This window comes from Siniperca chuatsi, linkage group LG10, assembly GCF_020085105.1.
Source record: "Siniperca chuatsi isolate FFG_IHB_CAS linkage group LG10, ASM2008510v1, whole genome shotgun sequence".
In the NCBI taxonomy this organism is placed as follows: Eukaryota; Metazoa; Chordata; class Actinopteri; order Centrarchiformes; family Sinipercidae; genus Siniperca; species Siniperca chuatsi.
The window spans coordinates 5,352,211-5,380,000 of record NC_058051.1 but is presented as its reverse complement, the minus strand read 5'-3'; the positions used below and the strand labels follow the sequence as shown (position 1 = coordinate 5,380,000).

The 27,790-nt window shown below is 40.0% G+C and overlaps 3 protein-coding genes and 1 long non-coding RNA gene across 4 annotated transcripts in view; 2 read left to right on the top strand and 2 right to left on the bottom strand.

The window, feature by feature from the left end:
* Positions 1–11,111, top strand: part of tmem240a (transmembrane protein 240a) — a 15,920-nt gene extending 4,809 nt beyond the window's left edge. Inside the window, exons 3-4 of the mRNA XM_044211409.1 lie at positions 1,454–1,662; positions 9,817–11,111. Coding sequence (XP_044067344.1) covers positions 1,454–1,662; positions 9,817–9,971 — 364 coding nt within the window. The 3' untranslated portion in view covers positions 9,972–11,111. The remainder of the gene's footprint in view (positions 1–1,453; positions 1,663–9,816) is intronic.
* Positions 1,453–9,809, bottom strand: LOC122883138. The gene is made up of 2 exons (XR_006379567.1): positions 6,487–9,809; positions 1,453–1,689 (listed from the first exon to the last, which is right to left on the bottom strand). It is a non-coding gene; the product is annotated as an uncharacterized LOC122883138 (long non-coding RNA).
* A 1,225-nt stretch (positions 11,112–12,336) lies between the features above and the next one.
* Positions 12,337–21,238, bottom strand: LOC122883136 (ATPase family AAA domain-containing protein 3-like). Its single transcript, XM_044211408.1, has 16 exons — positions 20,925–21,238; positions 19,985–20,061; positions 19,775–19,876; positions 19,596–19,655; positions 19,452–19,521; positions 17,674–17,839; positions 17,430–17,499; positions 17,125–17,280; positions 16,313–16,369; positions 16,023–16,148; positions 15,278–15,402; positions 15,011–15,062; positions 14,853–14,923; positions 14,578–14,745; positions 14,133–14,241; positions 12,337–14,042 (listed from the first exon to the last, which is right to left on the bottom strand). The coding sequence occupies exons 1-16, from the start codon at positions 21,118–21,120 to the stop codon at positions 12,552–12,554; spliced, it is 3,096 nt and encodes a 1,031-aa protein (XP_044067343.1). The 5' UTR covers positions 21,121–21,238; the 3' UTR covers positions 12,337–12,551.
* A 1,554-nt stretch (positions 21,239–22,792) lies between these two features.
* LOC122882798 (succinate dehydrogenase [ubiquinone] iron-sulfur subunit, mitochondrial-like) lies at positions 22,793–27,703 on the top strand. Its single transcript, XM_044210584.1, has 8 exons — positions 22,793–22,951; positions 24,225–24,358; positions 24,465–24,550; positions 24,704–24,840; positions 25,044–25,160; positions 25,371–25,472; positions 26,110–26,232; positions 26,321–27,703. Exons 1-8 carry the CDS (start codon positions 22,886–22,888, stop codon positions 26,399–26,401), a joined length of 846 nt encoding a protein of 281 aa, XP_044066519.1. The 5' UTR covers positions 22,793–22,885; the 3' UTR covers positions 26,402–27,703.
* The last annotated feature ends 87 nt before the right edge of the window (positions 27,704–27,790 follow it).

The following is a 27,790-nucleotide window of genomic DNA, read 5'->3' as shown; positions in this document are numbered from 1 at the left end:
TCAGTAGATGCTGCAACAGTTGATGTACAGCATGTGGTGTTATCATGCATGTTGTCCCTTAGCTGTAATGCAACACAGTGATGTATTCACAGATCTACTACTAACATCAGTTGTCTTTAAATTTGCATTCTATCAGCGTAACATTTCCATATTTTTCACCACAGTTCCTCTTTCTTCTCCTGTGAGATGTGAACACCTGGTTAGTAGCAATCACACACCCTGTGGATTTGTGGAAAAACAATTAAAATTGGATTCCTATTGAGTCTTTTCATGTCTCTCCTATTTGGAACAAATTTAAAGAGACTTTCTAGTAAGAACCCGTTTGGATCTAGAATAATTTCCAAAATGACATGAAAAAGGTGAAGCCCACTTTGACAAAATAATTGCAAGTTATAAGATAACTCAAGAGCTATACTTGCACAATTGATGCATTTTAAATGATGTATTTGTCTTTGGAAAATGTTATTTATCCAAAAAGGTTTTTACCGAGCAGGTATGGCCCTTACCTGTTTGGATATTGGAGTAAATCCTTGCTAAAAGGCACCTTAACAGTAGTCACTGAAGGAGGTAGCAGAGTGTTGCTTATTCTTATTTCAGGCTATGAGCTTTTTATGAAAATTCACAATCACAAGCCGGCCTCCTTAAATTTTTTCAGACACAGCTGCGTAAAGTGCAGCCTGGGGATACCCAAGAGTCCTTGAGAGGGCTTCAGGGGGTTTCCAGCAAAGTGCAGATAAGTGCAATTTGATAAAAATTTAGATAGAAATCTCTAGACATCATTCAAGTTAGAATGGGTATATAAAATAGAAAAACACCATATATAGGGTAGACAGTTTTACAATCTGTATAACATATATGTATATACTGTATGTATACTATATATACTGTATATATACTATATCTTATCAAACAGTGTCCGTGATCCTCAGGGTCAAGGACATTTGGAAAGTCCTTATTCAAGATAAGGTTATACAGACAAGTGAGAATATAAAGGTAACACCTGAATAAATAAGTGGAGAAACATAACAAATACAGATGAGTCCATACAGAATGTGGGAGCTTACTAAATGGTTTGATGAGTCTGAAAATGATGTGAGTCATATGCTATGGCCTTCGCAGTTATCAGATCTCAACCCAACTGAACACCTATGGGAGATTTTGCAGCAATGTATTATACAGCGCTCTCCACCACCATCATCAAAACACCAAAGGAGGGAATATCTATTGGAAGAGTGGTGAATATATGCCAAGCAGCACTGAAGCTGTTTTGGTATCCCAATAGTTTACTTTATGTTGGCACTTTATGTTGTTTTTTTCCTTTAATTTGTCTCCCATCTGTATGTCTTTGAGATGGTTAAGAAATGTTCATTTGTATCTTTGATTCATAAAATTATATGTTGGTTTGCGTACATCTAACACTTCCATCACCTTCCCCTGTCTGTCCTCCCCCCAGGCATCATGTCCACTATGTAATCCCATATGATGGGGACCATTCCTTGGTGGACTCATCAGAGAACTACTTTGTGAGTGACAGTGTGACCAAGCAGGAGATGGACTTGATGCTGGGGCTGCTGCTGGGCTTCTGCATCAGCTGGCTGCTGCTGTGGCTGGATGGAGTCCTACACTGTGCCGTCAGGGCCTGGAGGGCGAGCCGCTACTACGGTAAGCTGGACATTGTCTGCTGGTCTGCTGCAGATACACATGAACACAACTCAAACAAGAACTCAGCAATCCCTAAAATATCATACAAATCTTTCTCTATTCATTTCGGTTGTGTGTGCTGAGGTGTGAATGTACTGCTACATAACAGGAAATAACATGTCACAGCATGTTCACAGGAACGAAAGCTTGACAGGTGAAATAACAAAGTATCTATAATTTAAAGCAGGATTTGTGGTGGCAAATGGTATTAGCAAAATGCTTGTATGCAGAAATATATGTATTTTTGTCTATCCACCATGTATCTGCATGTGCAAGCGCTTGCCAGGTTAACACAGCAGTTGCTGGAGCTCTGGTAAATGACCTTCCCCCCGTTGCTTGGCCCATTTTTGGCTCTTCTCACTCATTTTTTTTCTCAGTTTACTGCGACCTCTTGGAAAATCATAGCTAACCCAACTGTGTGATGATTCAGACATCAGTTGAGGTAAAACTAAACTTAAATTGCTGTCTTCTTCTTTGGACAGCCAAAATACCTTGAACCCTATTTCATTAGTAGTCCTCTTAATTTGTTTTCAGGAAACAGCAGTAGTCATATGCTAATGTAATGGCACCATCATTAAGTGTAATTACTTAAAATTATTTAATAAGACAACATAACATCATACCTTAATGAGAGCTGCAATAATATAGACTCTCAAAAAGAGAAATGTGATAAAACAGAAATGATTGAAACTACCATTTTATACAAATTCAGGATAGAGAATATGATGTTAAAATCAGCAGTTCTATAGAGATAGGTCTTAGTGAAAAAACTAAATGATTGAATTATTCCTTTTTTGTTGTTTCTTTCACAAACTGCTGAGTCACATTCCCTACAGATATTTACTTCAGTATATTATTCTTAAATTAATTCTGATGGCATACAATAGTGTAATCACTGCACTATATTGCTATGCTCTAGCAGGTCTTTCAGTATTAGCCCGTTAGCTAAAATGTTGTGTTAAAAAGATTGAACCAAACAGAAAAGTCGATGTCCTTGTGAACGAAATCACTTCTCAGGATGTTTGGTTGAATCACTTTTCAGCAATGGTTTGGATTAAATGTCAAACGTTTAGTGTTCCAAGCCAGTTCTGACAGAATAACCTCTGCTTACTATAGCTTCTGTGCATCATTGTATTATGCTAAGTTAAACCTTTAATTTAAACTTTTAATTTAACCTCATTGGGGACACTGCAAGAGCAAAATAGCAAAGCAATGCAATAAAGTGAAATAGAATATTAATAGGAATTGAAATAATGGAGATGATGCAACCTCCAATTAACACTTGTTTGAGTTAAACCTCAATGGGATGACTAAAAAAACAGCTTTGAAGGGTACAAGATTATGGAGGACCGGAACTGCCAAAATAAATAAATAAATGAATGAATGTATAAATAAATGAATACAAATAAATAATTGAGCAAATTAATAAATAAAATGGTAAAGTAAATAAATATGGGAATTAATACAAATGTAAATAAATACAGAAGCAAATTAAAACAGAAATATCAATTTGTGTCCCATTTTATAAATTATTTAATGCCTAAATTAATTTCAGCATATGCAAATGGTATATAAATTTATTTATTGTGTCATTTATTTCTTTATTTCTTTATTTTGGCAGTTTCCGGTCCTTCATACAGGTTAGCTAATGGGCAAAATGGCAATTCCCTCAATATATATATATCCTTAAAATCAATTCTACAATTGACCGGCAGTCTGTGAAGGTAGACAAGGATTTAGGTAATGTGGTTACTTCTCTTGGAGAGTGTCATTAGCCTGGGAGCAGTGTTCTGAATTAACTGTAATATGTTGGTATTTCTCCTGCAAAGACCACACACCTGGAGGAGATAACACCTGGAGGAGATAAAAGCATGAATGACCTTCTCCAGGGCTGCAAATAAACGAAAAGATCTCATCTTAGTGATGTGCCTTAGTTAAATAAAAGACAATTACACCACTTGAGCTTCTAATGACAGACCTGAGATTATGGGCTTTTGGTTTCATGTTTGTTGACAGGCTAACCAGACTACACATAAGATAAGTAATAGTGCTAGTACAGGGACCAGGAGGGGTAATTGTTAGGACCACTCAGTCCTAAAAATGTTTGGACATCCAGCACTTATTATGAGAGACATTACATAATGCAGAATACATCTATAATACAAGGCTTTATTGGACTTGTGTGTCAGCTATGATAAACCCCAAGGAGAGCATATTAATAGAGAATAATCAGGGACCCAAGATAGACCCTTGGGGGACTCCACAACAGAGTGGGGCCCAACAACCTCAATAGAAGAATGACGTTTGATCAGGTATGAAGTAGTCTTGCACCACACCAGTGATGCCAACTAAGCTTTTCAGAGAATTTGGTTCAGATGTCATGGTCCACTCTGTCAAAGACTGAGCTAAGGTCAACGAGAATTAAAACGATTAATTTGGGCGCAGTGACTTCCTGCCGTCACCGCTGGTTGCCTGGCAACCTCACAGTAACGACAAAACATCAGTCACTGCACCTGGCCAGGAAATTGTTCCAGCACATAACTTCCTGTAAAACCACAACTTGTCATTTTTATATTTCTGTATATGTACAGGTTAACTAAACGGAATACAGCTTTAGATGCGCTGGTAGGCATATTGTTGAGCTTTGGTGTGAGCCATGCCAGTTGTTTCCCCCTACTCTAGTTATGTACAGACATGAGAGTAGTATCTATCTTCTCATGTAACTTTCGGAAAAAAAACAAATAAGCGTATTACCCAAAATGTCAAACTATGCCTTTAATAATCCTACAGCAATACTAAACTTATGATTATTATTATAGAAACCTGTTTTGATCTGAGGCTGAGCAGGGCAAAAACCTGCATTGAACATTGGGAGCAGATTGTTGAGCCAGGATGACGTGTTCATTCATGCTGACAGAAAACATGGATTTTGGGGCTTGCTTTGGTCGTAAAGATGTACATGCGTGTCATATAATTCCTTTTCACAGCAGACTTGTCATAGCAGGAAAAGCACAAGTGTTACTAATAACATTAACAATATCTGTGTTCTATTCAAGTGTCCCAGTAAGCCATGACAGTGTGACAGTGATCCAACATGCACAATACCAGGACCCTGAAACCAATGCAGCTAAATGGAATTCAGCCATCATTCATTTTATAATGTACACTTCTGCTTTTCCTACTGACATGTCAAAATGTCAATGTCAAAAAAAGGGCGTATTTTTGGTACCACCCAATGAGGTCTGAAGGCCCTACACACCCACACAGGTGTTTCCAATTATTCTTGTTGATTAGACCTCTTCTCAGGTTGAAGATGGGCAGAGCTATGCTAGAATTCATGTGATGTCACCAGACTTCATGAATTAAGAATAATTTGGCTGTGCCACTTGTTATGTAGCCGCTAGGGTGGGAGTGCAGGCAGCAGGTATGACGTTGAATCTCTATCAGAAAATTAAATGAAATGAATCTTTTGACAGCTTATAAGTGTTGGTAGAAACAGTACAGAACCTTTTCTACTTGAATTCAGCCAAGACAAGCCACATGAAATATGTGTTTGTCTGTACTGTTTACGATGCTGTTGGTACAGTACATGTGGTATTTTCTTTTCTTTTCGCACAGAGCTGTCGCTAAAAGTTGGCATGTGCCCTTTGCATGCCTAATTGAAATGGAGTAGAAACAACACCCTACCAGCACAAACCAGAAATGTGCCCATCAGGTTTTGCAGCTCCAACAGTGATAAAGCTGTATTTGTCCCACCCAACAAAGCTAACAGGAGAGTCAGGAGGATGTCAATCAAGCACAGTCTATACATTCCCACACAGTCTTGAAACAGGCTCTAATCAGTCAAAATAATTAAAATCACTTGTGGGGGTTTACCATGCGTGTACAGAGCCTTTAACTCAACTAATTATATTACTTTACCTCAAGAGTAGCTGTATGTCCCAGAAATGTGTGTGCGTCAAGCCCAATCATTGATAACATTATGACTGCACGGTGGTTCAGTTGTTAGCACTGTCACATCACATCAAGAAGGTCCTGGTTTGAACTGGCCCTGTAACTCTCTGTGTGGAGTTACAGTACATGTATGCTCTGTGCATGTTTGCATAGTAAGGAAAACATAAGAATAAGAATAAACCATTAATTTACAGTTATTTTACATGTGTAAAATGGGGATTATATTTACTGGTTTGCAGAAAGCCACAGATAAAGTGTCTATGTGTAGATGTGTAAAAGTGCACAGCTTGTCAATTCACATTACACTGAAGATAACATGAATTATTGTGCAGTACTAGCTGAAAATGTGTTGTCTAATGAGAAAACCTGGCCAAGCTGTTATTTGTTTTAAACAGGCCTTGCTTATGTGTGATAACCAATACAATACATATATGAATACACATACAGCAGTTACCAAGACTGGTTAAAACAGGCTCGAGAATCAGAGACTGAGAAATGACTTCACCCCCACCATCTGCTGTGCTGTAGTGAAAGCTACATTCCCACATACCATGTGTTTGAATCCAACTGAGTGTGATAGTTGCTCGTTAATTTCCTGTCTCCTGTCAGCACTCTCTCTGAAATATCTGTTTCATTTCTCTTACCATCTCCTCCTGACTGACGAAGCATGCGTGTTACTTTAGTAAAAGAAGAGGAATGCGGCAGATTTAATGAGACAGAACATGTGGTGTTTAGTTCACCAACATTGTAAGGCTTGTGTGGTTGTGCAGACACAAGCAAAGAAATAAAAAGCTTTCAGTGACACTACAGCTAAGCAGTTATTAGACTCACGTGTGAAATCGTGACATGACCGCATGAAATCCCTCATAGTCTAGCGCTCTGCTGCAGGGACATCAACCACCGACAACGCACAGGATTCATCTCTGTGTACTGGCAAGATGTTCACTGATGAGCTGAGTATTAAGATCCTGGATTACAGTGTTTTAGTTTCTCACGGTCATGGCGGTTTCACAGGCCTTCCCACCTAGCCAGGATCATACTCTGGAGGGAAACAGTAACAAAGTTTTTGCACTCTTTTGGCACAAATAAGCTAAATTTAAAGATACTGAATATTGCAAAAAAGCTTTTAAAAACAAGATTTGGAGGAACTCAGGTTGAATATTCTATCTGCTCTCTGCTGCTCAGAGTTAGGGCAGGCCTGTATTGTGGAGGTGGCCTGGATCCTCAGTTTTAAGGATAATGCTAAAGTAGGTGATATGTGACCTGGATACTTGGAGCGCCATGGAAAAGCTCCTCAGGCAGGATGGGAAAGTATAAAGCATCAAAGGATGACGGTTAATACTAAACGTTATTTGAAATCAAACTCAAAGTGCACTAATATGGGTTTTTAGGATATAAAATATCATGTGGTATTCAGATCTTTCTGTGTTTTTAGGAGCTACTGCAATAAACAAGGGGTAAGCTTTGATAGTTGCAGGCTGCTGCTTTACTCAGAGGTGTGGAAGGGTTTGCAGCAGCGAGTTAGACACTGCTGTTTTCTCCAGTGCATTAATACAACAGTGTAAAATACACCATCATAAAAAAACACCCAGAGAGGAGGGATCATCCATATTCATTAGCAGCAGTTATAGAGTGGGGGATATAGGCTTCTTCTTTTGTAGTGGGAGGGAATGCCCCTCGCTTCTGTGTGTGTGTGTGGGTGTGTGTGTGTGTGTGTGTGTGTGTGTCGGCTGTGACGTTGATGCTAGGTCACACTGGTTTAGCTTCCCCGGGATGAGGAGTGAAGGTGAGGCTGACAGAGTGGGGAAGGGTGTGTGTGCGTGTGTGTTATGGGTGCAGGATGGAGATGCTGTCACATCCCTACCCCCACTTTCACACACACACACACACACACACACACACACACACACACACACACACACACACACGATCTCCTCCAGAGCTATAAATAGAATGAGAGAGCAGCTGGAATGGCAAGTGAGAAACACACACACACACACACAGCGAGATGCACATTGATTCCCCCCTAATTCTATCTCTAGCTCCTCCCTCTTGACTTATTGAATCTACTCCTGGCCATTTCCTTTACAATGCTTCCTGCTGCAACTACTTTTTTTTCTTCTCGTTGATGTGCAGTGAATATCTGATTCCAGAGTCTCTTTTGCAAAGATACTGGGGAAAGAGAAACACAAAAACTATCTCACAAATGAAGAAAATGTTGACTTGGCGTTCAGCATTAACCCCCTCCCCCGCTCCTCTAAAAGAGCATAACAATTGTGCCTTCGCCTCCCATTTTCTGCCTTGCATTATAATTTCCCCCAACTCCATCTCCATCCTTTTATTCAAATGAGAGAACCCTGTCTTCGTTGCCCCTTTTCCTTTGGATACCCTTCAGAGCAGTCCTAGTGGACAGCATACCCATTCACAGCTATAAATAACTCACTCTCTCTCCCTCCTCACCTCCCCTTCACCCAACACCTCACCTCCTCCTCACCAACTCCACCACCCCCCCCTCCTCTCGCTCATCCTCTAGCAGGGCCATTTGCTACTGGGTTTGCTGTCTGGGGCTCTCCCCTCCTTTTCTCTCTCCGCTGTCTCTGTGGACCTCGCAACACCTCGCCGGCTCCAGTTTATAACCTGACAAGCACGAATGTCTGCTGCGCCATTCCCCTCTGCATGTTATACACCTCACATTCATGAAATCCCACTTTGTTTCCAGACAGTCACTGATTTCACAGGTCAGTCTTTCTTTTATAAAGCCTGTGTATTCTGTATGTACAGCATGGTGGCTGTTAATTGGTTAAAGACAGAAAGGTACATTTGACACACAAAGAAAATTAGGGTTCAGCCTTAATCGCAACGTAAAATCATTTTGACAGTAGAAAAATAATGCCAGGACACTGTCGCATGTGCAACAGCCCAAACACAAGGGCAACACCATGGTGCACTTGAAGAGATTGATGCCATTTACCAGTCGCATCCAATGTTCTAATCTTTTATCTCGTCTCTGTCGCTCTGCCCTCACTGTAAAAAGCTCACCCCTACTTCCCAGGATTAAAAGTTGTTGCAGCTATGATGAAGCTGGTGGCTAAAAAACATATCAAACATCAGCTTTTCCATTCTGAGGTCTGTGTGGAGCTCATAACTCACTTTTATGCTGTGCACCATGGAGTACAAAAAAGCTTAATGCATCTGATTCTGGGTAATTTTTTGGTTTAACTGGCCCATCTTTGATAATAAGGTTGATAATTTTTGGGGTTTATTTCAAAATTTGACCATTAAAATACATATTCAACATTTCACACAGGATTGTATTCCAGTCAGGGTAGAAAAGCAGAATTTGGACCATCACGGAACACTTCAACTCTCCACTGAAACACGAGCATGACAATGAAAAGAATGAATCATATCGGAGAGCAACAAAATGACAAACCAATATTAACCTAGCCCTAAATTCATATATACAGTATTAGAGGAGAGAATGAGTGTCAAAAAGGCACTTGGACTCATTCATATTAACATCGAAAAGGACAGTTTACAGCACAGAGATCAGTCCTAGTGGTCTGCCTCTAACTGGATTTAGAGCCAGAAAACCAGACTAAGAAGGATTTTACACTATTGTGTCTTGATCTCATGAGTATGATGTCTAGCTGTGTTGTCTTTGAAAGAATGCATGCAGTTGTCTTTTTCACATCTTCACTTTTTCAGGTATACTTGTGAGTAGGAGTAAAGCAGGGGAGCAGAGAATATATGATCAATATTGTGACATGTTGTGATTATGACAAAATATCGATCAGCATCACCAAGGACCCGCTTTCTAAGCTTCAGTGCTTGCATTTTTTGTAACATTTACACAAAAAGACATTGTCACTTTTTATTACATGGAAAAGATGAAATAGTAAATATAACCAAAGGCTACTGGGGGTTTTTTTTAACAAAAAAGCTGCATGTAGGACTCATGACCTCAGTATTTCAAAAATTCTGGCTATGGCACTGGCTCTTTTTTTTTTTTTTTTTAAATCTCAACTTTCATACATAATACATCAAGGGGTTATTGCATCCATCAGGGGTGGATACAGAAAAGGCCAATATCAGCTATTGGTCACACACTAACACCTGCCTCCTCTCACCACCCTGTTGCCTCTCGTCTTCTTCCTCCAGACACCCCGTCCTGGTCATGGCTGCCCCAGTTCTGCAACCTTCGAGACCTCCGTCGCCGAGCCCAGCTCAGACAGCTGGAAGACTCCAGCGGCAACATGGTCCACATCAAGCAGAAGCTCTACCACAACGGCCACCCTAGTCCCCGCCACCTCTGACTCTAAAAACACAAAATAACAAAAAAAACCTAGACCCCCTCCCCTAAAACCCCTTCTCCTCTCCTCTCCAAAACCCCTTATCCCCCTTCCCAAACTGCCCTTTGGCCAACCGTTGCCTCAGAGACCCTGAATTACTGCCCTACCACTGTTCATAACATGGCCCCCTTAAACCCCCATGACAGGACTTTCTTATGACCTGGCCCCTGTCAGCACTTAACAAATCCCAAAATTGAGCAAGATGACAATTTGTTGCCACTGAAATCTTGTCTTATGTCCATGTCCACCATTGTGGGAGGAGGAAGAAAAAAAAAACATTTTTAAGGGTGTTTTTTCTGTATAGAGACATTTTCTGTGTTCATTGTTAAACTTGGCATGCTCTTTTAGAACAGGGTAAGATGTGGGCAGTGTATGGATCGGGGCGGCAAGACGGGTGTCAGCATTTTTTTTTTCTGTATTGGGTGGGAGTTTGACTTTGTTGGCGTCGGGAGGGGTGAATGAGACTGGTGGGTGGGTGGGTTTTTGTGATGGTTAGATTGCTGCTTCTGTAAATAGTGATAAACACGGGCAAGTGGGATTTAACAGTCTTTAAAAGGGGGTGTGTGGGGGGATTTTTGTGTGAGTCGTTTATCAATAGAAAACCTAATGATGGACTGTGTGGGCAAAGATTATAAGAATGGAAAAGAAAGACGAGTCTGTTTGAAAACTGGATGTGAAACCATGTGATTTCTGCTAAAAACACAGATTAATTAGCTTTGTTACTTAGTGAATTAACTGAATGTATTAATTTTTCCTGTAAATATGTGAGGGGGAGGGGAGCCTGTACGGTTGTGGTCGGGGTTCTCTTTGCTATAATGTCTTTCTTTAGCAGATATGGGGTGAGAAATAAATGCCAGTCAAGATGAGTCAGTTCAACACACACACACACACACACACACACAAAACCTCTCCATCTTCCCCACACTGTGCTCAACAGCACAGTTCAATTTTCTTTATCCAATTCCCTCTCACTTATCAGGAGCAACCAGCCTATCAGCAGAGGGAACCCTCACCCAGCCCCCCCTCGTCCTCTCTGTCCAGACATTGCTGTTGTGAGGATGAAATGTCTGTTTTATTAAAAGTGCCATTGAAGCACAACAGTGACCTCTGATGTTTGATTGTGTCATTCCAATCATATGAGCGAAGATGAGAACACATTCTCATAGCGAGAGGTTATTTCAGAACAGCAACAACAGACAGAGGTCCTGCTGACAACTTCAGTTCGGTTTATTATAATTCAAATAGAAATTTCATAAGCACTGACTAAGAACACTTCTGAAATGACTAACAATGCCAATGACATCGTGATGCAACTGAGAAAAGCCCTCCACTATTATCCACTGGCACAGTGGTTCCAGTGACAGTGAGGGCATTTAAAAGAAGATTTTCACCTTGGTTGGGTATTCTTTAGCAAATACATGTATACCTCTTCAATCTGCATGGACAGTCCCAAATGTTACCTGCCACAGGTATTCACAATGTCAATTATTCTTTGAAAATATAAACTACAGCTGAAACTGATTCATCTCTCAAGTATCTTTTAAAGTCCTTGTTTAATCTATGAAATGCGCATAGTAATTTTCTAGAGCCTAAGTTGACATCTTTAGATATTAGAATGACAGTGATACTGAGAAAAGGCAAAACTTCTGGCTGGAACCAGTGAATGTTTGGCCATTTGTGCTTGAAAAATGACTTTAACAATTAATTGATTACCAAAGTTGCTGATGATTAATTTTCTCTCGATGCTGTCGAGTAACTAGTTAGTCGACTAAACATTTCAGCACTGATATAAACTGCATCGATGTTGGTGCATTTTTTATTTATTTTTTTTGGTGTGTATTTTTTGATTGTTTTTGATTCTGCACATGTGAGAAAGGTCACATTGCCACCTGGATCTACAGCACCGTGTTTGTAAAACACCTGTATGGCTAGCAGCAGTAGACAAAACACATGTCAAAAACCTGACGAAAACTGTGGTTATTGGGGAAGCTGGGTTACTAGTGTCACATTTTCAGGCCTACAGAGTATCTCTGAACTACATTTAAATAAGGGCCTGGCAGAACCCAGTCATTCTATAAACGGTGAAAAAAATATTTGTCAAGGGCAGGTCTCAACTGCACCAGCGCTCTTGCTAAGAAGCGCCAGGGAAGAAATGTTCTTAAACATTTTGCAGACGTCCAATTGAACTCTTGCCAGAACTGGTCAGCAAACATTAAAGAACATCCCTTTTAGAGGGCAAATTTTCTAAATGTCAAACAGACACAGACTTTGAAAATGGCAACGGCGACCAGACGAGAAGAAAGCAGAATGCATTAATCGGACAATCCAAGTGGTTCACACATCCTTTTACTTAGACTCCTGCAAACCTACAGGCCATAATCAAACTATTACCTTAATCTTGGCATTCACAGTAAATGAGGTACAAACATTGATAGAAGAGCAGACAGATTTCAAGGTGAATGTTTCAGACTGAAGGCTCAAGTGTTTGAAGAATTACAACAGCTCTTCATTCAGAAAAGCATTTTCATCAAAGATTCCAAGTGATCATTTCGTTGGACTAGACTTAGCTTGTGGTTTGCCGTCGTCATCTCCACTCTGTTTGTTCGAAAGAGGCTCCTCGGTTTGACTGGGTTCAGCTTCTTCGGTGCTGGGAGTCTGAGAGGCAGCTGACGTCTGACTCTCAAGTTTCTCAGACTGTTCTGACACAACAGTCTCTGTATCAATCTTGGTTTCTATGTTGGAAACAGCTGTTACTACAGCCTCTACCTCCTCTGCAGCCTTTGTTGTTTTGGCCTCAGCTTCCTTGGCAGCAATGGCAGTCATCTGAGGCTCTGGTGGGATGACTTCAGCTTCCTTGGTAGCAGTCTCAGTCATTGCAGGTTCAACCTCCTTAACAACCTCTTTAGCAATACTCTCAGACTCCTTGACCACATCTGTCACTACCACTTCAACCTCTTTAGTAACCTCTGATGTTTCAGACTCAGTTTTCACTACAACCTCATTTGCATCCTTGATGCCATCATTTTCCATCGCTTCAACCTCCTTGGTGACTCCTGTCTCCATCTCCTCAGTGATGGTTGCTACGGCATCAGCCACCTTGGCCACATCAGTTGCTATTGCTTCAGTCTCTTTTACAATGTTTACCAAGGACTCAGTCACTTGAGCTACATTGTTTGCAATTTCCTCTGCAACCTTTGCAGCGTCAGTTGCTACTTCCTCAGCACTCTTAGTGGCTTCAGTTTCTACACCACCAATAGATGTGGCTGCTGACTCAGTTTCCTGGGAGAGTTCGACTACTGTAGCCTCTGGCTCCTGTACAACATTAGATACAACGGCGTCCGATTCCGTCTCCTGAGCAACAACAGAGACTGTTGTTTCCAAGTGTGCTACAACATCCTTTTCCTCCTTGACTACTTCTGTGGCCTCAGTCTCTTGCGCAGCTGCACCAGTAGTTGGCTCTTCTTTACTCACAGCAGCAGTTTCTTGGATGGTGGAAGTTGGTATACCCTCTTTAATCTCAGTGACTATGTCCTTCACCTCAGGAACAACAATGTCTGTAGCTACAGCTGTGCCTAGAACCTCCTCAGTCAGGTTCTTGGTCGCCTCAACGTCCTGTACCAACGGGACAGCAGTGGTTTTCTCAACAATGGTTTCAACTGTTCCTACAGTTGTCCCAGCAACAACTTTGCTTTGTTTAACCAATGTGGCAGCCTCTTTGAGGATAACTTCTGCCTCCACTTCTGAAGGTAGAGTGGCTGCTTCTGCCTGGGCAGCGTTGCTCATAACCTCGAGGAGTGGAAGGACTGGTGGCATGGTCAGAGTCGTATCTTCAGTTTGTGCAAGTGAAGCAGCTTCCTGGGCTGTGACTCCTGCAGCCATTTCCTTAGGGAGGAGTATGCCAACCTTGCCAAGCCCCGCACCTGCTTCCATCAGCAGCCAGTCCATTTTCTGTGCATGCTGCTTGATGGCATCATCTACTCTTGCGTCAATCATCACTTCGGTCAAAACTCCATCTTCAGAAGAGTATGCCGCAGCCTTCCAGGAAAAACAAATTTAATAAAAGATTGGCTTTGGATTTGTTTCTAAGCAGATTCATATTTTGTGTCAACAGGCTTTTCTACTCACCTGCCAGGCCACACCAAGTTTGGAGATTTCACGACCAGACATGCCTTCTGCTCGCTTTGCGATGTCTGAACACTTCAGGCCATAGTCGAACTGAGCCAACTTTAATCTCCTGTTGAGTTAAAGCACAAGACGTATGTACAGTAAGTGAGCCTTTACCTTGTTTCTTATCATTGATCATCTGTACATTTTCTGGTGTCAACTGACCAATGCACTCAACAGCTTCCGTACTGCACTTCCTGAATTCTTAAACACCATTTCATGAAAGCAATAAGTAAAGACTCAGACACCACTTTGGTTTCAGGACTGAACACATTAGATACACCATTATGCAACTTGAGCTTGCAGGGCGACCTCTAGGGACCAATGCTTTCCTTTGTGGTAGTAAATCACCTCGGGTACGGAGCAGCAACAGTAGCTGTTATTGAAATACAATAAGTGTACTCACTGTCTCCCTGTAGTGGCAGGACCCAGCACAAATTTGTCGAAATACAGGCGCACCAATCTTTCTCTCTCCTCCAGACCTGGTAACGCAAAGTTTACAATCTCATCAATGCGGTCATTAATGGCCCAGTCGAACTGTTCTGGCTGGTTACTAGCAAGCACCAGCATGAACCTGAGGGGAGAAAATAAGACTTCTTAGACCCAGTCAGTGACCTTTTCAGTCACGGCAATGACCTTTTCATGTCCATCCATGCACAGAGAATAATTGAAGATACCAACTTGTTGCTCTGCTCCCCAGTGCGATAGAGGAATGCATTGAGGGTGGCTCTGAGGTCCTCACTGATTTTCTCCTGCAATGCAAAAATCATGACTCATGAATATATGATTAAAACACAGGGCATCCTCATGCATGCATATGGCACTGCAGGTGAACTCACTGTGGCTCGCTTACGCAGGAACGCATCAGCTTCATCTACAAACAGCAAGACACTGCAGAGAATCAGAGAACATGAAAGAGAATGAGCTTAAAAACCACCATTTTCTTTAAGGCCTTAAATTTAATTAGCCAGTAGAATTACAGCAGCTCCATATGTAACACGACATACGGTCTACACTATTGAACTTTCAGAGTCAATATTTAACAGCTGATACACATTATAGTATTAATTCATTGAGTGTTAATGGAGCAAATTAAAGTGCCCTACCCTCGCCTACTGGTGCTGGCCCAGTCAAACACCTTGTGCATGGCAGTGACTCCATCGCGCCCCATGGGTGCCACATCCCCACCTGTCATGATGGCATAGTCCATCCCTGAATGGAGAGCCAATTTCTGAAAGGCAGTGGAAAGAGCTTTGTTCAAAAAGCAAGAGAGAGGCAAAAAAGAAAAATAGAAATGCCAAACGATCTTAAAATAAATATTACATAGCAAGCTAAATATATAGAAAATGTACTCCTTTACAACTGTACTGCATCTTTAATGCATGAAATAAGTATCTTCAAAATGTATAAAAAGTGTTATGTACAATATGTACATAAACATCTTAAAGTGATATCTGTAAAATCTGTAATGTTTTGTGGTGAAATGTTTCATAATTAGTCATTGCTGTGGTGTTTTCTGTGTTCAGCCACCACTGCTCATGCTAACAATCCAGTTATTTTTCTATAGATTCAAAACAAACCAGAAAAATATGACGCATTACATCACATTGGCAGAGATTTTTGCCAGAAAAGAACTACCATATCATTAGTGTTAGGCCAAAACATGTAAAACTTTCATGTACTGTACTACTACAATACTGTAGTAGTAAATCAGCAGTAAGGAGTAGCAAAACACATTTTTATTTATATAAAAAAGTCACTGCACTGCACTCACCTTCAACTATCTACTAAAGCCAAAAATGTAAAAAAAGAAAAAGAAAGAATATCAAAAGGTGTATGACCCAGCCATACCTTGGCAAAGAGTGTTTTTCCAGTTCCAGGGGGTCCATACATCAGGATGTTTCTGTACAAGCCTCTGTTCTGCCTGGTGTTACGAGTGGCGATGGCAATGTCCCTCACACGTTCCTCCAAACCTGCCTGTGTACACAAAGTTTACACTCTCATCAATACGGCATTGTGCTATTTGTGATCCATAGCACAATGACAGCATTCAGCGTTTTTCACAGTCATAAAAAGTTACATGAATGTTGAATTCAGAAGATATCAATACGACAAAAAAACGTGAACAGTAAATGACTCACACTGAGCACCACGCCCTCTAAGGCATCCTGTGGTCTGCTTCTCAGACGCTTGGCCGTCTAAAAATGAGGAAGACAGTGGCACGGTGACTTGTTTTAGCACAAATCATTTAACAGTTAACAGCTAGTCACAGGGATTATGTCTAAAATCTTTGAGCTTATAAATAGAATTTCTTAGTATCTAGTCATAATATACAGAAAGGCTTTATCATTTTAAAACTTTATCACCAATAAGTAACTCTCCTGCTCTGCTACAGAGGAATTCAAATGTTCAGTTTCATGTCTGTTAAACAGATTTTGGGGTAAAAATGTGAAAAATAACCAAAGCAATCCTGAAAATAACTACTTGGAACATTCATTTTGGTGCCTGAGAAATAAAATGAATGTACTCATTCATTTTACACACTTGGTATAACTGATAGCATTTTTGAAGTTTTTGCTATTTTAATGTAACAACAACAAATTCAGTCCATTTGGCAGGATTAGCTGGATGTGCTGCAGACGATACATGAATAAACAAATCCATTTAAACAATTTCTTGTCAGAAAATAAATTTGATGCGCTACCAGCTGTTACGGGCTGATGTCGAAAACCTCAATTACAACAAAACTCCAGAGATTTCACTGTTATTTATGAAAAGTGGTTCTCAAAAACAACAAAATAATCCCTATATAGAATGCATTTATTTTACATATAAAGCTGCCTCATTAAAATATATTATTTACACACACATTCTGCATGTATCTCATTCTTGTATAGATGATGACAACCACACAATAAATAGTAAAAACATGAAAATTGGGATGTAGTTTGACCTTGATAGGGTGTTTGATGGCCTGTGCAACAGTTAGCCTGGAGGTCTCTCGGACCAGTGAGGGTTTGCCCAGACGAGCCTCTATGTAGCGCCCAGCTACTGCTGTGGCATTCCTGGAAGAATACACACCTGCTGCCAACAGGGTCAAACCAGCAACCTGTGAAGGGCAAAAAAGCAAACACACACACACATCTTCAAACATACTGTATGGCATATCAAATATGAAGACCACTGCTTCCCACAATCCTCTGCAGTCCTGCTGTGGTGATAGTGTGACAAAGCGTGACAGGTCTGACATGGATTTACCGTGGCTGTGAGTTTGTCCCAGTCAGAGATGAAGGCCCTGAATCCCTCCCCAAACACCGCTCCCGCCGTTCTGCCAGGAACAAAACACAATTATCACACTGACTGCCTCCACTGTGGAGGCCACATTCACTGCCACCCTCTGGGATTTTTGTTTAACAGCTACTTAACAGCTGAGAGAGATACTAGGAGATAACATGCCAGTTATTCTGAGGATTAAGGAAAGTGGAAAGTCATTTTCCCTAACTTTATAGATTCAAGGACAGTTTGTCTGTGTTCAGCAGCTTTCAGGCGGATCTGTTCCCTGATCAGGTCTGCGTTCTCCCGCTCCACCTGGGCACGGGCTTTGGCCTCCGCTTCAACGCGAAGCAGGTCATTCTTGTGTCTCAGCTCCATTTCATGTTCAACGGTAGCTGGGAGGTAAAGAAACAGATATTAATAACTACATGCTTATGACCACTTCTGACAAGGCTGAGCATTTGACCTACTTTAAATCAGCGTGCTTTAACTTATTATTACATTTTGATTGAACTGATACAGTTCCTTTGTACTTATTGGTTCCTCAAATATGGAAATCCTATGCATTTTGCGCTGAAGTGGCTGTTAAGTAACATATGATTATCATCAGCCTTACAGTGACCTGTTCTAACTTGTGATATAAAATGTATAGAAATGCAAACAAATCTACTGAATTATTGGTAATTTTTGGTGACTGTTCACCAAAACATTGTTTATTGTCTCATATTCTGTTCTGTTAATGTCTGTTTCTGTTATTTTATTTCTGAGCATAACTGTTAATAGGGTATCGCTGTAAAAGAGCGTGTATGGTCAGTCAACCTACCGTGTATAAATAAAATTAAAGCAGCATTAATTTATTTTTGGCCACTTGGGGGCAGCGGAACGAGCTGTACACACAACACTGATATATTATCATTTTATTAAGTTATTTAGCGATTGTGTTAGCAAACAGTTGGCTATTTACACATCTAGCAGACACTGAGCAACATTAGCATTTATTTGGAGCCATGTTTCTGGTGACCTGATGAAAGTAAGTCCAATATTCACTCTCGTTTTAGTTTGGGTTTGGTCTCCACCATCTTGTGAGAAAACATCTGCCTCTTTAGCTGCTAAATGCTCCACTGTGTTCAACAGCTAGTCACTAACTTTATCTGTCCGTAGTTTAGAGCTGGGCAGTAATGTACAGTTGATTTATCAGTGCTTTTTTGCTGAAAACAGCTGCCTGCTGCGGCTGGTAACAAGGTTGATCAGAGTGGTGAGACTGAACCAAAACAGTAAAGTTACTAAAAGAGGCTAAAAGCTCTGTAGTGTTGAGGGACACTGGAGAGTCAGGTGATAATTCTCTGTGGGTGTTTCACTAGGAGCGACACCTTTCACACTACACATTGTCATTTGATTCATTGTTAATACAGAAATATTGATTAGTGCAGCTTTAAATGAATATTTTCTTCTTAAGCAAAACAATTCTTAAAGTAGCACTGAAATTGTGTTTATTTTAAATACAATCTATAAGATTAATTTACTTATTTTTGGTTTATTTACTTATTGAGACACCACTGCAAAAGGTTTATTCGTGTCTGTGTTTTTTGTTGTTCAATTTACGGAAATAAAAAGAGGAGTAGCCTAGTTAATTTGAGCAGAGACCCAGTGCAAATGGCTAGTGAAGAGCTAATTCATCATCATGATAAATACTAGAAGAATATGTTGTGAGTATCTTGAAACTCCACTTGGTTGGATAGCTTTCTTCCAACACAGAATACAGGCCTAAGAGAGAATTTAGAGAGCCACGAACCTCACAGCGAACCATGTAATCGCTGAGTCATTGGTATTGATCAACAACCTTATTGACCCCTGCAGATATATTATATTATAGTCATTCTTTGCTATGGAGAAGCACAAATCCTACTTATTGCATCTTTAAGTAGGATAATAAAGGAGTTTTTACACAACATTATGAATAAATGAATAATGCGTAAACGCAAGGGTGCATTTAGTTTTATCTTCTACCTTTTCTCATGGCCTCTTGCTTCATAACCGATTCCTCTTGTTTGCGAAGGTTCTCCTCATTGAGGAATTGCTGTGGATAAAAAACACATCATGAACTGCTGGTATGCAGGTATTCTTTTCAAGCGTCCATTTAAAAAGGTTTACCTGTTGCCTGAGCTGATCATCATACCTCTGTCTGGCAAGTTTGTCTTGATATTTAGCCCTCTAGAGGTGATACAGAAAATAATTCATTACATTCACATGTAAAATATATATATAACTTGTAGGTGAAACTTGTGTTTTACTGTCAGAATAGCATGGTGTGTACAGTGTTAATTCCATACTGCCTGGTTTTGCTTTGTCTCCTCTGCAAGTGTTTTCCGTCTCTCCTCGCCCTGCAGGTGGATCTGCTCGCCCTTCAGCTGCTCCAAAGCTGCCTCATATTCCTGTTCGGGAGTTTGGGTTTGTGTTATGCTTTATGACATCAGGGTTTAGTAGTTACCTCTTGTGAACACAGTGTCAGTGGATCACACAATCACATAAGAGGCACCTACTTTCACTTTACTCTCATGCTCCAGCTGTACAGTCTGCTCCTGCATACGAGCCAGTGCCAGCGCTTCTTTGGCATGTCCTGTCGAAATAAAAAGGACAAAACAGTGAGTGATGCGGCTTTATTCAATCAACTATTTAAATTTTAACCACCAGAACAATTGTAGTTACACTTTTGGGTATAATGTACTTTAAATAGCCACCACAAGATGATGCGGAACTGAGCCTGTTTGTAGAGATCTGAAAGGTGAATGAAGTGACCATTGTTTAAAAACAGACATGTACTGTGTTTGACATGCACTGGGTAAAAATACCAACATACAGTAAACAGCAGTAAGCATGTTCATCTGCACATACTGACATGAAGGGAATAGACAGGTGAGGAGCTGAGCTGGCAGGGACACGTTGTTCCTTCTTAGCTCCTTGACACGCACACCAAAACTGTCTAACTTTGCTGCAGACTATGTGGAGGTCAAACAGGCTGGCACACTTGTAGCAAACGTATACCGCAACTTTAGACTTAAGAATTGATAAAGTCGGTATACATTACATTAAAGCAGAACATATCATTGTAGCAGTCGGGAGAGCCCATGGCCTCCGCTGTTCGGTGGAGGTAAACCAGTTTTAAAAGTTGAAATGTTATCTGTATTGTGCTGCCCAGTCTGATAGATGTATGCCGAATTAAAGAATGACACCCGACAGTTTAGCAGTGCTCATACAACATGATGTTCAAAGTGTGCACATTTGCCAGTTAGACACTTAACTTTCAGCTTAACATTTCGTGTGGAATTCGGCGTGAGGGACTCGCGTCCGAAAAGAACAGAACGTGCCAACATGGGGATAGTTTGTCCAGTCCAGTAAAGAAACACTGGACTTACAAAATAGCACAGAAATAATGAAAGACAGCAAGTACTTTTTGTTAATGCTGTTAAAGTTAGTACGCACGTGATTTGTCGAGCTCCCTCGCAGCTTTTGCAGCTCTCTCCAGCCCAGTCGGGTCAAAGTTACTCCACTTATCCCCGGGTTTGTCTCCCCCTGGACCTCCTGGTGCTCCCCCGTGCCCTTCAGCAGAAACAGCCGCTGTCTGCTCATCCACCGGCGGCGAACCGGAGCCCTTCCTCCAGCCGAAGAGCCACGACATGCTGCTTCTGTACTACAGTGTTCGAGCAACAGGCTGCAGTTTGACTTTCAGCGCCTCCACTGTGGTAGTCTAGCACACGCTTTTTGGACAAGAGTCAAGTCCACCAAAAGATGAAAGACAAAACTTTCGGTCAAAACCTTCAAAATAAAACACGTATTCAGTATTGACGACAATAGATTAGCCTTCTGCAACATTTTAAACAAGGTAAAACGGAAAGAGAGAGGAGGAATTTATGCTTGATTAAATTATACATTGTTGTACAAAATGTCCCATTCACCACTGTTTTTATTGTTATTTATATGGCCTGTTATTTATACCATATATCCATGGCACAAAAAAATATATAGAGCATTAAAATGAACCTAAAGAAATCATATCCCGAAAACTCAGATAAATGTTTTCTACACGGAAATGTCATTTTCAACATATATTTAGTTGTTGAGCGGAGTGCTATGGATCTAAGAATTATTCTTTCAGGTGACAAATTGAATGCTTTTATTCTGCAAATATGAAAAAATAAAATCACCGTAGGTTTCAGGCTGAGTCCAAAACATCCATGCTTATTTCTTAAACATGGTATTATCTCTGTAAAGTCTAGGGGGCCCTTAGTTTATTTGTGTGATGGATAGATTCAGTTCTACAATTCAGAATGAAATAAATAACATCAAACTACATTTTTTTAATGGGAAAATAGAGGTGTAACATGTTTGAGCCAGGGAAATGTTTGGGCAGCCCTATAGGCTGTGTTAACTAATATTACACATGAGGGGTACATCTTATTTCTAATCTGGAGAGTCAGTAGTGCATTTTCAATTTTATTGACCATGTGAACAAAGATCATTGAATAAATTTAATCTACATGAGTACATAAGTTTTTCCCTCGACCTTCAAATTCATTACCATCAGAATAGCTTATTGTGTACATTTCTGTCCCAGTGATGTCATGCATATCAAATGAGAACAGACTGGCAGTCATTACATAACTATAATGCATACATAAAATAGACATAATATAATCACACAGCTCCTGTCGTCAGCAAGGGATCTATCAAAAGTGTTAATATTATTTAAGACTAAACTTAAGGGATTCCTTTGCAGAAATTGGAGTATTGCAGAAGAACAGCATATATCATATATGTTTTATATAACATGTATAAAAAATGGATGGGTCAAGGACATATTGAGTAACAATACACACTAAATATAACACAAAAATCCATAGTACTTCATTAAGATGGCCTGAAAAATTACATATTGAGACAAAGAAAGAAATTAATAAGAGAAATTATAATCATCATAATCATAACCCCGCACATGTTTCCGGTTATGGATACATATGTAACTGTCCCTCGTTTACAGCAATGAGAGTTGTGAAAGAGGTTCTTATTTAAGGTGCCTTCAGTTACTGTCGGATATATATATTATTTATGCGGTGAAGTATACATTTACGACCCAATTAGGTGAAGCATATCTTTCTATTTGGAAACATGACCGGTGCCATATTCATGCTCGTTGCTCATTTTATTCTCGCTCGTCTCCAGCGCAGCACAAAATATCTGTGTGCCGGTTTGTGGTCTGGCAGACGGATGAATTGTGCTGGGTGGGAGCACGTGAAGGCAACAACCCTGACGCGCGCCAATGTGCCTTACGTCACGTCAATGCACACAGAGGGCGGGGTTTGGCTTACATACAGCGTTGTTGAGACAAAAGTGAGCTACCCTGTCTGTTCTGTAGTGTAGTTACTGTCACACATTCAGTCAGAAAGATGTCGGCGGTTTGTGTTGCCTTGAGTCGAAATGTTTTGGCTATTAGGAATTCTGGCATGATGGTGGTAAGTAGCCTACAAAACAATTTTATTTAGTATTAGAGCAGACATGCCTCATGGGCTAACTACGTTTAGAAAAGTGTATGTTAACAAATGGGTGTTTGTGGTGATTTATTGACTGTTTAGTTTTTTTCCGAGGTTACAGTATACCATCTTAAAAGTGTGTAATACTAGCTTTGTCATTTAATAACCTGTAAATTAATGACACACCCTTTTCCCAGGCTATGTGAGTGTATTTGGGACAGAATATTGAAGAAGCCTATTCTAGCACTATCTGCTTCACTGTAATGTGTGAATGAGATTAGTAGAAATTTACATTAAGCAAAACAGTCCACGTTTCATTGCCAATATACTTTAATACATGCTCAGTAAACCTATCCATTGTGAATGAGCTGAGCTGTTGTGCAACTCTTCCTTCCTATTAAATAATTATATCAAGTCTGAAAGTGTTTGTTTTTTTAGCAGTTAGGGTACACACATATCTGTTTACGTCTCATAACTATATAGAAATATTTAAGTTATTGTGCTTAAGTCCATCTTTCATTGACCTGAAAGTCAGTTAGGTAACCGCCGACTGCACAGTGATGTAACACATTTATGTCGGTTCTTCCAAACTACCACTAGATGGAGACTCTATACCTTCTAATGCAAAAGGAGGAAACAGTATTATATTGGACAAACTGGCCAAAAGACGATACAATGTAATAATATTAATATCTAACCTAAAAGTGTGTTTCAAAGATTCTAATTGTTTTTTCTACTTTTTACAAATCCTTTACTATTCATATTCATGACATAGTTTTTAAATGCTTTTATTGGAATTATTTTATTATTTTGGTTGTTTTGATCTTATGGTATCTTTGTCTTATCATGTTAGTTTGCCTCTTCATTCTACTGTAGAGTACTAATTGTAAAAAAAAAAATGTGTGCAATACAAATGGTTTCCTTATTGTCTTTGTTTGTTGATGTATTACTACTAGTAGTATCCACTGTTGTTACTGGATAGAATTACCAAATGTGTCCTATTTTAGCCTTGGTTGATGTAACTAGCAGCAAGGTCACATTAGGACGTGTTCCAATGTACATACATTTTAATGCTCATTATTTTACTCTCACCTGACATAAAGTGCTTTAGGGGAAGGGATAACAGAAGAAAATACCTGGAGGAATTAAAAGTTGGAAAAAAAGTGTCATGAATTATGCCTACTGCAGAATCTGCATTTGATACTTCTCTGTGATTCATATATACTGCCTCTCTTGTTTATTATCTGTGATACAGATGGTGCGGTACGGTCAGACTGCCGCCGCCCCAGCTCCTGAACCCAGGATCAAGAAGTTCCAAATTTACCGCTGGGACCCTGACACCACTGGAGATAAACCACGAATGCAGACATATGAAATTGATCTCAACAGGTAAGTCATGACCGGGTCCATGAACAGAACATTGTTGAGTTGTATTTTACTTTTTACATTAACATAATCAATGTCATAATCTATTGACATGTTCTTATTAATATAGCTGTGGTCCAATGGTTCTGGATGCCCTCATTAAGATCAAGAACGAGATTGACCCCACACTCACATTCAGACGCTCCTGCCGTGAGGGTAAGAAACAAAGCACCTCTTGATTCAACTTGCTCATAATAATGTAAACAATTTCTACTCAGATAAAAAAAACAAATGAAACATATTAACAGGTCTGTTTAAGTGAACCTCTGTGCCAGATTTCAGTGACCCATTGTTTGTTTATTTCTTCAGGTATCTGCGGCTCATGTGCCATGAACATAAATGGTGGCAACACACTGGCATGCCTTAACAAAATTGACAGCAACACAAGCAAACCGACCAAAATATACCCGCTCCCACACATGTACGTGGTCAAAGATCTGGTGCCTGTAAGTACTGCAGGTGTAGAATGTTTACTTCCATGGCCGGATTTGAAAGTGTTATAGCAGAAGTTCATGAACACTAGAGCATGATGACAACTGAAATAAGAAAATAGCATGTATTTATAAAAGGAATAATAGAATCATATATGGTGCATTTATTGGTTGGTTGAGTGCCTGTTATGAGTTCTCCCTTGTATGATTTCCACCAGGATATGAGCAACTTCTATGCACAGTACAAATCCATCGAGCCCTACCTGAAAAAGAAGGATGGAACCCGAGAAGGAAAGGAGCAATATTTCCAGTCGGTGGAGGACAGGCAAAAACTGGTAAATAAACCAAATTCTTACTGTAAGAAATACAGTCCTCCCAGACAGAATTTAGTTAGCTTACTACAGAACTGGTCAGCCAAAATGTCTTATGTTAACATGTCTGATGTATTACTTGTTAAGATATCACAATTTTAATGCTTTGCCTGTGAGGACCACATAGAGGACCACAGAGACTGTCAGAATAAGCTGGTCTTCTTAACCCAACAGGATGGCCTGTATGAGTGCATCCTCTGCGCTTGCTGCAGCACCAGCTGTCCCAGCTACTGGTGGAACGGAGACAAATACCTGGGACCTGCTGTCCTAATGCAGGTGGGTAAAGACACTTTGAGAACATCTATCTTCACCAAAAGTATTGGGTAGAAGAAAACAGTGAGGCAAACAATGTGAGGTTTAGCCTGAGGGTGGTGTCAGAGCAAAGGCCATGTTGTTAATATTTATAAATCAGATTATCCTCTGGTCGGTGGCCGTTTTGTACTTTAACAGCCTCAGCTGTTAGTCTTGGCTGTACTAAGGCTTCACCTGTGCTTTGAGCTCCTTGCTCACATTAGAGTTGGTAAGTTAACATCAACTATGTTATGATGTTAGTTACATTCAGCATTTTTCCAGCTGAGGCTGTACTTTGAGGCATTAGGTATCATGTCAGTTCATGACACTCTATAACTCATGATGCAAATTCAGCAGTTTAAGAGGAATCATGTCATGAATGGAAGTGTTAGACATGTGGGAAATTTGACCTGGCAGTGGTGCAAGATCCACCGAAGGCAATGAGTGTCTTTCCAAATTTCATGGCAATCCATTCAGTGGTTGTCAAGATATTTCATTCTGGACCAAAGTTTTTGACCGATTTACCAACATTGATGTCTCAAGACCCAACATTAAAAATGTATACGAAAAATGATTCATGATGGAGCAAACAACAGATGACAACTGTGTTATTATCCCACAGGCATACCGGTGGATGATTGACTCCCGTGATGAATTCACTGAGGAACGTTTGTCTAAACTTCAGGACCCGTTCTCTCTCTACCGCTGCCACACTATCATGAACTGCACTAAGACTTGCCCCAAGGTACTTAAAAAACATTCACACACATTCTCTCACAGAGATAATAGAGTTTTTTAGTTTCTCACTGTCTGTTTGACACACTACTCCACAGGGACTCAACCCAGGAAAGGCCATTGCAGAGATCAAGAAAATGATGGCGACTTACAAAGAGAAGAAAGCAGCAGCTTCATGAACATATGAAAATCCAGCTGGCTCAAGATCCACTAATAATACCTCAAAGTTAAATTAAGAGTCAACCAGGAACTTTTGCCTGCTTCAGCACCCTTTATTATTTTCATGAGTGTGCGATGTGAGTGTGTGGATGTGTGTGAGTGGGATTGTGTAAGGGAGCAGAAGACAGGAAAGTGTGAGAAAAGGGTGCTGGAAAATATTTTGAGTGATGCAACATGGACCGCATTTCTGCTATTTCTCTGCATTGTGAAAATACTAGGCTCTGTTGTGTTTACTCATTTGGAAATGCTCCTGAAATTGTATTCACACTGTAAATATTTAAATATGTGTTCATTAACGATGTGGAAGTTAAATAGATGTTTTTGGATTAGGAAAGAACACATTACTCATGTTGATTGCCTTTACAATTTTCATTGCAGTACACAACAATATTGAAGGATCTAATGAGACATTTTGAATTGCCAAAAAGTCTCCACACAAAAATAAATGGCTCATTATAACAAGATACTGTTATTTTACTTTCATTCTTCTTGTTATAATGAGATACCAACTTAGATTATCTAATGAGATGTCTCCTTAAAACTTTTCTTGTTATAACAACAACAACATATCTCAAATATTTTTTGTTATAATGAGATAATTTGGTCTGATGTTATGATAATAAACTTGCATATGTTGTTATAAAGCTCCAGTCAAAGCCTAAAGAGAAGATGGTGTATGTGTGCATGCATAATAGGCCATTGTAGAAAAAGCACAGGTGTTACTGATAGCATTAACAATAGCTCTGTTATACTAAGTGTCCCAGTACACTATGACAATGTGACAGTGAGACAGCATGCATACAATACCGGGAGCCTGAAACTGAAGGAGCTAAATGGATCACTGACATTGCTTACTTGGAAACTTAATGGAATGAACCCATCGTTAGTTATTATTGTTTGCTTTTCCTGCTTTGACAAGTCAAAATGTCCGCCGTGAAAAAAAGGGTCTATTGGGATGTGGTCACTATTTGTATTCTTTCAACAATAATGTTTTGTTTATGAGATTTACTGAGCACTGAATGGTTTAAAGAACCTTGGTGGGAAGTATATATTACCGTGCATGAAATGATGACTCTTCCCAGCTTTCTGCAGTAACTTCTTAAACATGATGTAAACAATAAAGCTGATTTCCTCAATTAGGTTACAGGATTAAGAGAAACCTGGGTACCACAGCTGGAATTCTGAGAGAGGAACACGTTTTCTTCTCGGCCATGAATACGCTTAGCAGGGTTACTAAATAAAACAGTAGTGGTTTGGGTGAATCAGAATCGGAAATACTTTATTGATCCCCGAGGGGAAACTTTTGTTACAGCAGCTCACTATCACGTCAGTGCACACAGGAATAGAAG